General features: G+C 42.8%; 1 protein-coding gene across 1 annotated transcript in view; it reads right to left on the bottom strand.

The window, feature by feature from the left end:
• The window catches only part of LOC126281509 (hemicentin-2-like), a 2121475-nt gene that overhangs the window by 732041 nt on the left and 1377067 nt on the right, over positions 1-12367 (bottom strand). The window contains exon 3 of the mRNA XM_049980531.1: positions 7684-7838. Coding sequence (XP_049836488.1) covers positions 7684-7838 — 155 coding nt within the window. The remainder of the gene's footprint in view (positions 1-7683; positions 7839-12367) is intronic.

The following is a 12367-nucleotide window of genomic DNA, read 5'->3' as shown; positions in this document are numbered from 1 at the left end:
CTTGAGCCATCGAGAAATTGCCGTGTTGACAATAGAGACAAGTGATGGAGGCAAATATTGTGTAGAGGAACGTCTGATTGCAGCAGCTAAGTTCTTTCATGCAAAACATCTTTAGCTTCAATAAACGTAAATATTTGATGCTGATTGTGTTTTAAATATCGAGTGGTATTTGGACACCTTGTCTTACCGACGGATATTGTCAGAGCTCGCTCGTCTACCTGTCATGGTCGTTTCAAACGTTGGCCCTTTATCGTTTATGTTTTCTCAACTGCATGAAGCCATATGAAGCAGGAACATCAGTGCTCGCCCGCATCTCGTGGTCGTGCGATAGCGCTCTCCCTTCCCACGCCCGGGTTCCCGGGTTCGATTCCCGGAGGGGTCAGGGATTTTCTCTGCCACGTGATGGCTGGGTGTTATGTGATGTCCTTAGGTTAGTTAGGTTTAAGTAGTTCTAAGTATTAGGGGACTGATGACCTAAGATGTTAAGTCACATAGGGCTCAGAACTATTTGAACCATCAGTGCTCCACAACGTATCAATGGAAAGCGAGATCTCGACAACTAGTGCGTGAAACAAGATTCGGTACACCTCAGAAGCGGTAGTAACCTCCACAATTACAAATGCAATCTTCACAGTCATTGTGCATACAGCAACAAGCTGCTGCAGTGGGTGCTTGATCTCGCCTCTGAATTTAGCGCCTGTTAGCACAGGAAGGGTGCAGCCCCCGGTGGCGGCGACACAGCAGCAATTAGCTCGTGAATGCGGCTTCGCCTCTTTTCGGAAGCGGTGGGTGATTGTGCAATAAAGATGCTAATTAACTAGCAGCGATTGTTGGCAGCAGCAGTTAGTCACGCGGTAAGATTTAGCCCCTCCTTGGAAGCAGCGTGTGTACACTAACTGCTAGTAACGATAGGGTTGTCTTTGCGACAACAAAGTGACAGTGACCCAGTGTGAATGGTGTGACGTGACGTTGTCAAGTTACCGAAAGCTAAAAAGATACTGGGGATAGCCATCCTTAACAAATAATCAAGTTGCCACACCTTGAAGCATAAGTCTTCTAGGTATACGAGGATGCTGTAAATGAAGCCATACTTGCAAAATGACTACGAGATATCCCAAACTTTTAGGGACGACTTCATACGTCTATATCTAAGTATTGGCAGATACGAACCTAATGGGTGGAAACGATAACCAGTTTCCCGTTGGCATAAAGAACATACACATGTAGGAATAACTTAAGCTCAGAGAAAGTCTTAGAACGGACACTAGGTTTTATAAAACTTTGTCCAATGCAAAACATGATGTATTTTTTGTATTTACCTGTACACGTTTTGACACCCATTTGTCATCTTCGGGGGGTCTCGATTTATTTGCGTAAATCCTGAAAAACTCATCGTTGTTTATCTAGTTTAGACCTAAGAATTATAACATTAATTTTCTTTAATTTTTTTCGATTCCTCGCCAAGAATTACATTGCTTCTGAAAGTTGAATTTTTTGCAGGGCAGCTTTTTTGTCGTTTATCGTTTTTGACAGCAGGTCATCTACAAAGGAGCCATGATGAAATTTGCTTATTTTTTAAAATAATTTTCGTGGGTAGTGATGTTACTGTACTTACATTTTTCGTCCAGTTCTACATCTCTGATGGGTTTCTCTTACTACTGATGTGATGTGTATGGCATTCCACATCTATTCTTATACTTAATTCTCACCTTTTTTCTTCAGCCGTATTATCCATAAGACGCTTTTACGGTAAACGCTGACGTCACCATAACCACAGAAAGGAGCTTTATTATTGTCACAGGTCACTTGTTCATTGTTTTGCCTGTGTTCATTTTGGCATAAGTTTCGAACGTTGTAGTGAGAATTATTGTGACCTCCTGGCTCAATGAACAGATTCTTTGGCGTTCCTATGAGAGCAAAAATTTCTGGATATTCTGTTGTGATGTTGGACTGTTTCATGACACACACACATATATAGGGTATTTCCATACTGGAGTATTTGGAGTATTATTACAGATATTAGAGAGTAATGATGAGCTGATACATCAGTTCGTAACGAAAAATTAAAGATCATGTGATCGAAAATTTCAGATAGCTATAATATATCAACCGAGACCAGATTAAGTATATTGTTGATTGTTACAATAACACTTCTTGCAATTTAAGCCCAATAGGACTCAACGGAAACCGTTCTGTAGACGTAATTCAAATGGCAGAATGAAGCATCCACTAACGCCAGGGGGCAACCCCTTCTCTTTACCCAAGAAACTTTAAAATGAAAATGAAAAGATTCAGTAGAGCGTAGAGGCAGAAGTTAAGATAAGAACATATATCCAGCAGCACTATCCAACTACACCACTCAGAGAGGAACATATGGAGACAGATGCATCATCAGCATCACGACTGGATGCTGCATTGACACCTTCCTCAGATTTTTCTTTTTTTTAACACAAAATAAAAGGTAACATACTTCTAGTAGTACGCCTGGTGTACTAAGAATGTCCTCACACTCTCTATGTATCCTGCCCACTACGAACTCCAGTAAAGTTCATACATCAGATGTAGGTGGTCGAAAAATGAGGAAGAGTGAGAAGATAATTAAGTCGGTATAAGTAAGATGACTCTAATGAATTCGCCATGGTAGCCGAGAGCGCTAGTGCGCTGCTTGCTGGACGCGCGCCGGCCCAGGATCGAATACACTCGCCGTATTAACGACGAGGGCCAATATGCCGGCCAGCTTGGATGTGGTTTTTAGGCGGTTTTCCACATCCCACTAGGTAAATACTGGGCTGGTCTCCAAGTTCAGCCTCAGATACGTGACTCACAGACATTTATAAACGTTCGCACTATTTCGTGACTTACACTAGAGGCAGACATCTGGGGTACACTACTTCCGTCCCAGGGGTGGGGGGGGGGGACGGGGGGGGGGGGGGGGGAGCGACGGGATGGCGTCAGCAAGGGCATCCGGCCACCCTCTGCCAAATCTGTACAGACAAAGCCGACCCCGCGTTGGAGCGGGACAAAGGCCCTGAGGAAGGAAGAAAGGAAGTAAGATGATTCTCATGCCCGCGCGACTAGCTGCGCTGTGTAACGCGCTGCTTCCCGAGCGGGAAGGCGTTCTGGTCCCTGGAACGAATCTACCCGTCGTATTAGTGTCGAGGTTCGGTATGCCGGCCAGCCTGTGGATGGTTTTCAAAGCGGTTTTCCATTTGCCTCAGCGAATGTGGGCTGATACCCCTTTTTCCGCCTCAGTTACATTGTGTCGGCGATTGTTGCGCTAACACCGTTTCCACTTACCCGTACACCATATTGGGGCGGAACCTCACAATAACTCTGGGTTCGGTGTGGTGCGGCGGTGGAGTGGGTGCCCTATTGTGGGGTTGTGAACCACGGAGGGCTACGGCCGGACGAAACTATTCTGTCGTTTCTAGGTCCCCGGTTTAATAAAATACAAGATTATTCTCACATCACCGTGCCCCATACCATGTACAGGTAGGGGTTCCCATACTTCCATCCTTTGAACACTGGACACGTCACTGGAAATTCAAACAATACCTTACCAAAGGTCGTAGAAGGGATGTAATGGATAACTAGTTACATATGAGCATGTATTCACTTTCATGTTACAAGGAAAACAAAATCGGCCCACTGTTTTAACTTTCGTGCCTATATTCTGATATACTACTCGCATTGAGTCAAAGGTTGATGAGATCGTCTGATGTGTTACGATGTCCTTCGATCACATTTTACAGTTTGCAACTGAAACAATCTGCAACTGAAAGACGGGCAGGTGAAGCAATGGATATTTGTGGTGCCCCGTACACCCGGATTTTACTTACTGTGACATCCTCTTGCGTGATCACACGAGGAGACTCGTTTCCGAGACCCTGGCGGTATCGGAGTGCTTGGATATGCCTAGCACAATGAACCGGTCAGTCATGTATAACAGTTTTTACCGACAGCTGTAAAAAAAAAAAACTTACTTCGGAACTAAAAATATGAGTCGATTTTGTTTTCCTTTTACACGGAAATGAATAGTTGCCTACCTTACCTTCACATTCCGGAGTTCATCTACTGATGCAGCTACACGACCTCTGGAGGTATCTGTTAAGACTAATTATGCAATATCCTGTGCGTGTTGTTTTTTCTTGTCCTGAGTAAACGGGCAAGGCTTTTTTTTCCTTTTAATAAATCACTGAATAATGTACTTCCGTATAAGTACATGCCCTTATTTGCAGTGTTTGCCTGAAGATAGGATATGTGTCTAAAACGACACTAACGGCTTCGTATAATTGCATCATGCATGGTTAATTATATTCATGATGAAACTGTAATTCCACTACACTCAGATGTAGTTACCAGATAGAACAGACAATGGAATATGTTCTTCCACTGAACGTCGGGCATCAGCGATTCCCTGCAATCCGATGTTCATTGCACACGTGTTCTCTCACTTTACTTTCCAATTCGAAAGTAGTTTATTAATTCTGGTGGCTAGACTGTGCTTTAATTTGTGCTTACAGCGACGACACCGTTTTCCAGGTTTTAGTCGTCAAGTACCGCCTCTACTTTGCGTACATCACGTGAAGCACCACCTATTACTTCTGTTTCATGTGAGACGTGATCGTATTGATATGCTGACGTTCGTGAGAAGAGATTATAACAGTACCGTACACTTGATCTCAAGTATGAGGTAGTATACAGCCCGCCAGGTTGCATGCTGCACGATTAATGACATTTTGCTATACTAAGTTCTGTCGTTGAAATTCTTCATCTTCCCTTTTAACCATTGTACGTAGATCTTGTACTTGACACGACGCTTCAAATATGCTGAATTCACCGCTAAGAAATTTCAAGTATGCATTTTCTGCGTTAAAAAATAAATTTAACACTTTTAAGTATTGTATACCATGATATAGTACAAAAATTGATGCCCAAGCTATACTGCGCTACACAATTAAAGAATCACGTTTTTCGCTTCGGGATTGTCTCCCGTTGCGACGGAGGATGGTTAGCGGAATCTCTGAGCCAAATTTCCAAGTTACGTGCCGCAATGTCAGACAATTACAGTGTTTCAAAATGTGACTTCTTAACTATGTTGCGCTGTGTAGTTACGTATGTAACTATGAATATTATAACAGTCTGCCTTTTCTTCCGTGATATGCCTTTGCTGAGGAGCGTGAGGCGCAATAACAGTCTGGAATATTACATTTTAAATTGTAAATAAATCCTATGAAGACACCATGGAGTTCCCAGAGTTTTTGACGTTGCTTCAAAGTGACGCAACTATTCTAGAAGTATTTTACGGAGGTGGCGGTGTGCAGCTTTAATGAATGTTAAGAATAGCATTTTGCAATACAGTGCTGTAACTGTATATTTTACTAAAGACGATTGATTTCGGTATAGGATTTGACCACCTTATGGTCCACTATACGAAAGGGACAAAACGACATATTACAAAGTGTGTAACATTAAGGTAATGCAGCTGATACATCACACAATATGAAGTACATCGCATGTTTCATCACTATAATAAAGCATTTACAAAACCGTATGAGCTACGCACTTGCGTTATTAGCATAACAGGTACCAGAAGTACATTGTTCTATCATTGACATGTAACTGATAGATGCCATGATAATTTCTTTGTCTTACGCTCGTAGAAGCTTTGTCTAGATTAACACGGCATATCTACAAACCAGAACGATGTAATAGTAAGGAACGAGATGACCTGAAATCTCAATTAGTGATGTGTGTTTTATAACAACTCTTATTACTATCTTGAAATGTCCAGGGGTACATCAAACATTGGCATATGACAGTAAAAAATTGTTATAGCACTTCAGATTATTACAGTACGTAGATCACAAATCTATGTGTGATCTATTAAGAAAATATACTAGTGTGACGAAGGCTGTTTACATACATTGGAACTCAAGTTTACTGTAAAACACGTCGATTAGGAAATTCTCTGTATACATTTGGTATGCTAGCACACAGATATCATTTTCAGTAGTAGTTACAAGTAGGTAAAAAGACAAAGTACTTGGATAGTTGTGAGATTTAACAATGTTAATAGTTAATATTGATTATTAAACGATGTAACCATAGGAGGAAATAGTTAATACTGCTGGTCTTTATCATGTTATCTGTACGATTAGTACTTATATTACTTTCGGATTTGGTTACGCTGAAATGTATCGGTCTGTGTTTCCACTAATGTTATATAGCAACCATAAAATGCAAATGTAATTGAGTTATTGATGTTGTAATATAATATGTTTGCAGTTTGTCAGAAGGTGTAATGTTAACTTCAGTGAGATTTTGATAATCGATGTACTCAGTTGTTGGTTCATCTTTGCATTTCCCTAACTTGTTCATTGAATTATCGTTCACCCACTTTGCTCAGAGGATGAGTATACCTCACAAATACGTGTATGGGATTAAATGTACAGAATATTCCGTTTCTACAGCCAGTGTCACTGATGGAACAATGTATATCTGATAACTGTTCCACTAATTACGCTAATGCATGGATCAGATAATTTTTTTTACGTTTTGTTACAGTGATATTAATTGTGACGTATTTAATATCGTTTCACGTGGTCAGTTGAATTAATTCGATGTCACCCACTCTGTTATATGTGGTTTTCTTCTCCTTTGGTAAAGTGGCACTGATGATAGTCTGATCCAAGGCCGAAATCGATTGTCTCTAATAAATACCGGGTGATCAAAAAGTCAGTATAAATTTGAAAACTGAATAAGTCACGGAGTAATGTAGATAGAGAGGTACAAATTGACACACATGTTTGGAATGACATGGGGTTTCATTAGAACCAAAGAAATACAAACGTTCAAATACTGTCTGGCAGATGGCGCTTCATCTGATCAGAATAGCAATAATTAGCATAACAAAGTAAGACAAAGCAAAGATGATGTTCTTTACAGAAAATGCTCAATATGTCCACCATCATTCCTCAACAATAGCTGTAGTCGAGGAATAATGTTGTGAACAGCACTGAAAAGCATGTCCGGAGTTATGGTGACGCATTGGCGTCGGGTGTTGTCTTTCAGCATCCCTAGAGATGTCAGTCGATCACGATACAGTTGCGACTTCAGGTAACCCCAAAGCTAATGATCGCACGGACTGAGGTCTGGGCACCTGGGAGGCCAAGCGTGAAGAAAGAGGCGGCTGAGCACACGGTAATCACCAAACGACGCGCGCAAGAGATCTTTCACCCGTCTAGCAATACTTTTTTTTGTTCTAATAAAACCCCATGTCATTCCAAGCATATGTGTCAACTTTTACCTCTCTATCTACATTATTTCGTGGTTTATTAAGTTTTCAAATTTATACTGACTTTTTGATCACACGGTATATTACAGCTGTGTACTGCATAATGTAGTCCTTAATATTCTGTTACTTTATATTTTATAACGATCTCAGTGTTAATAAAGGGTTCACAATGGTGTTACGTTCTTCCCTCTTGCAATTTGGAGTGACGTCCAGCAGAAATCCTCGGAGGCGTGTGACGATATTGCTGAAATATGTAGTCAGGTTACGCCACGGGGCGACTACCCACTGGCGAAGCGTACGAGCAGACGACAGCAGAGCTCCCTGCTTGGGCCAGTGGGTGCCGTTGTAGCGAGCGCGCGCAGTGAAGTGCAGTGTCGGGTACTCACCGTGCGGTCGCCCAGGTGTTTGACGCGGCAGTGCAGCACGGCCGACTGTCCGACCACGGCTGTCACGTTGCGCGGAGACACGTCGTCGAAGTACGGCCTCTCGGCCCGCGGGTCGCCGTACCGCAGCGCCGCCTTAGGCCGCGGCGACTCAGAGCCTGCAACACACAGGAGACAGCGTCACCAGGGCAACGGCAGACGTCCGACAGGGGAGTAGCACCTGGAGATACGTAACAGGCCTCAGCACGCCAGGAGCAACTGTATCAAAGACGTATCGCCAAACCTTCAGGAAACTTTTCTCACATACACAGGAATGAAATGTGTTATTTGGCCATAAGTCCAGAAACGCTTTATTTCCACCTTGGAGCTCATTTTCTACTTCTTTCCATAAGCGTGGTAATCACAGGAAACACACAAGCGGAGTGTACCACCTACGTCTATCTACATTATGTGATCATAAGTATCCGGACACCTGGCTGAAAATGACTTACAAGTTCGTGTCGCCCTCCATCGTGAAGACTGGAATTCAATACGGTGTTGGCCCACCCATAGCCTTGATGGCAGCTTCCACTCACGCAGGCATACTGAACCGTGATTTATTTTCAAAGAATATTCTTAAGAATTTATTTTATTTACTAGCCACGCATCAAGAACATTAACACATTAAATCACACTATGTAAGCATGGAAGTAGTTGCTAGGGAGTAACTGATAAAATCATAACCAACTTCCTTTTAACAAATGGGAATTTTATTCACTTTAAAAGTGCGTAAAAGCATATTTTTAAAAGAAACAGATTTAAAATTATAATCAGAAAGCACCCTCTAAATATCAAAGATACAATTTATTCAGAGGCAGAAAGAAACAAGCTTTGACTGTATGAGCTTTCTGGCAGAGACCCATACCGCTCCCTTTTGACAGGGCCGTAGTTACGACCGCTCTGAAAGACTACACTGGTGAAATTCTGCGGCACGCCGGATAACTTTAAACTAAGAGTTTTAACAATTTACACAAGCACACAACTATGCACCCCCCGTAGGAGGGACGGAAATGGTACAGAACACTAACAATTAAAATATTAACCTTGCCAACGAAGGTGCAACTTGATTTTAACATCTAAGAAAAGTCCTACGGCGAAAGGCTGGCAACTTTATATACTAAAGTGATCATTTAAATAAAAGCCCATTAAATGCAATCTTACATAAAATTCTACAAGGTTGGCAGAACAATAGTTAAAATGCTTTACAGTACACACATACCGCCTCTCAAGATCATAGGCAATAGTATAAAAGTTCCCAAAGATCAAAACATATTTCAGGTATTAGGCCGTTACACTCCAACCAATAAATTCGTTAACACACCATATCCAACAAACATGACACAGGCAGCTACTAACATACAGCAGATTGATAGGGAGATTACCGAACAACCCGAACCGCAGGTTGCTCTAACCTACCCCTACTCCACAAAGGGAAAAACGGACCACCCAATTTATAAACAACCACCTTTCCGAGGGTGGGCAAACGGAGAAGAATGGTGGGACGACCACATATCAAAACGGCTGGTGACCTCACCAAGAAAACAAGTAGAATTTAACAAGATTAAACCAAACAACATATCACCAATCACTTAACTGCGATACCTCGAGAAGACCTGGGGCAGCTCCCCCAAATCGCTCTCCCGAATCGTCCGTTGCCAACCGCTTCAGCGGACGCAGGAAGGAACGCCGATCTCCCGTCTCACAGCGTCGCAGCTCGCACCGGCCATACCGACGGTTGACTCCTGTCGCTCTCGTGTCGACCGCGAAGCTACTACCCCTCGCTATACGCCGCGGCCCACTGGACGCACGTGGCGACCTCCCATGTGCCGACGCTCGAGACGGACCAGTCATCTTGCGTCTCAGTGTGCGACCGACCAACCGATCGATCCAACCGCCAATGACCACTGTCTTCGCAAACCCGAGCCGACTGGAGGCCTAACGCGCAGACTCAGATGCAGGAACTAAGCCCCGATCGGGCGACCACTCGTTCCCTTACTATCGGACTGGAAAGACTCTCATTTTGCCGGCTTTAAAGGTTGATCCGAACGACAGACATACCAGCACTCCAAACGACAGACAGACAGACACTAACTGCCTAATAAATGCAATTGAGAGACAGGCTGACCGACTGGCGAGTGCATAGCGCCTCTTAAATGCACGTAAACAGGCAACATTTCCCCTTTCCCACCAGGGGGAGACACCAAAGCTGCGACTGCCACAGCGGTGCCCCCGCCAGAAACGGAGGGCGACTGCTTCACACTACGCGCTGCGGCGTGCTCTTCAAAACAGCAATTTTTACCACGGATCACATACGTTCAATCAGGTGATGGAAGATTGCTTGGGGAATGGCAACCCATGCTTCACGTAGTGCTGCACTGAGGAGAAGTATCGACGCCGGTTGCTCAGGCGTCGCAAGAAGTCGGCGTTGCAAAACATCCCAAAGGTGCTCTGTAGGATTCAGGTCAGGACTCTGTGCAGGCCAGTCCATTACAGGGATGTTATAGTCGTGCAACCACTCGGTCACAGGCTGGATGATGTTGAAAGATGCCATAGCCATCCCCGAATTTCTCTTCAACATTCGAAAGCAGGAAGGTTCTTCAAACAACAACGTAGCCCTGTACTGTGATATTGCCACGCAAAATAACAACGGGTGCAAGCCCCCTCCATGAAAAACTAGACCGTATCATAACACCACCGCCTCCGAATTTTACTGTTGGCACTACACACGCTGGCAGATGACTTTCACCGGGCATTCGCGATACCCACACCCCACCATCGGATCGCCACGTTGTGTACTGTGATTCGACACTCCTCACAACGTTTTTCCAGCGTGATAACGTCCAATGTTTACGCTCCTTACAGCAAGCGAAGCGTCGTTTGGCATTTACCGGCGTGATGCGTGGCTTATGAGCAGCCGCTCGACCATGAAATCCAATTTTTCTCACCTCCCGCTTAATTGTCATAGTACTTGCAGTTAATTCTGACGCAGTTTGTAATTCCTGTGTGGTGGCCTTGCTAGATGTCTGTTTATTACACGTTACGACCCTCTTCAACTGTCGGGGGTTAGAATCCTCCTTCGGGCACGGGTGTATCTGTAGTCTTTAGCGTAAGTTACTCTAAGTTAGATTAAGTAGTGTGTGAGCCTAGGGACCGATGACCTCAGCAGTTTGGTCCTATAGTCTTTACCATAAATTTCCAATTTCAACTGTCTGGGTCTCCGTCAGTCAACAGACGAAGACAGCCTGTACGCTCTTGTGCTGTACGTTTCCCTTCACGTTTCCGCTTCACTATCACATCAGAAACAGTGGACCTAGAGATGTTAAAGTGTGTGGAAATCTCGCGTACACACGTATGACACAAGTGATACCCAATCACCCGACCACGTCCGAAGTCCTTGGGTTCCGCGGAGCGCCTCATTCTGCTGTCAGGTGTCCCTTGTTATCATCGTGCATAATAAGAAAACTACTGACCAGCGAGTGCAGCCACAGGTAACAGCTAGTTTTAGTATAATAGGAATATACCAACTATACAGGTACATTTTCAAAAGCTTTCTGCGGCGGTATATGCTTTGTGGTGTATGGAGACAATACCGGGCCCTAGTAAGCTAGTACGATTTGTTTTGATGAATAAATAAATTCTAATAGCGGCCTCTCGGTGATAATGTTCTCTTTTTACAAGTAATTGGAGTCTGCGGATCACCATTTGAACAAAATAAGGTGTATAGTCAAGAAGGCAGATTTGCAGGGCACCGGATTCTTTTCTCAATTGTAGTTAAATAAACAGGATATGATTTACATATCATGTTGTTAAACTTTTCAATCTTAGCTAATTCTGTGTTTAGCAGTGAAAGCACCCTACTGGCATTTACGGTTTCAGTTGCCTGCTTATCTGCACCCTGTTGAGATAGTCTAACAGTGTATTAGGAAGATTGTTCTGATGTTCTTAGATAAAACAACTGATCAATAATAAAAAAAAAACTGTCCAAATATTCTGTTACTGAATGGATCACTTAAAAGCTTTTCATTGTTTCCTAGATTAAACGTCAGTTAACTCACTGCAATCAGTCTACTCTTTACCTATCCATGTTACGTGGTGCTCTATGCCAATTATTGAAAATGATCAGAGTAAAGTGGACAATACCTTCAGTGAAGTGACGATTACTCTAATTGTCGGTTATCTATAACACATCTGTGGATCACGTTCCCCTGATCAATAATCTAAAACAAAGTTCCGCGAATAAATAAATATTTGTAAATGTGAGAGTGTTGTTTGATAGCAGTTGTTCCATGGTTCAGGTAGATCAAAGATACTGCATTGCTGATCATCTGCTTTCTGTGCACAGTAATAAAGATCTTAATAAACTGTGAAACATAAAAAAATTAGAAACAGTGACCTATTTTAACGATTATTAGAACAAATTAAGCTACTGGAACCTATGGGGAAATTACAAAAAATTTTCTGTAACACAGAAAAACTGTACAATCTAAGTGATGTATTATTTATTTTCATGGATACTTTATTATTTTAGTTAATATGGTTGTCGATAGTTGGCAACCACAGGTTGTTGTGTGGTTCGAGTATACGGAAATTATTCGCCTGTGGCAGCTTTTTTTAAGTTAATAGTTATAGGATGTCGAATTCATGTTTA

Source organism: Schistocerca gregaria, chromosome 7 (assembly GCF_023897955.1).
Source record: "Schistocerca gregaria isolate iqSchGreg1 chromosome 7, iqSchGreg1.2, whole genome shotgun sequence".
Classification (NCBI taxonomy): Eukaryota; Metazoa; Arthropoda; class Insecta; order Orthoptera; family Acrididae; genus Schistocerca; species Schistocerca gregaria.
This window is presented reverse-complemented; position numbering and strand designations above follow the sequence as displayed.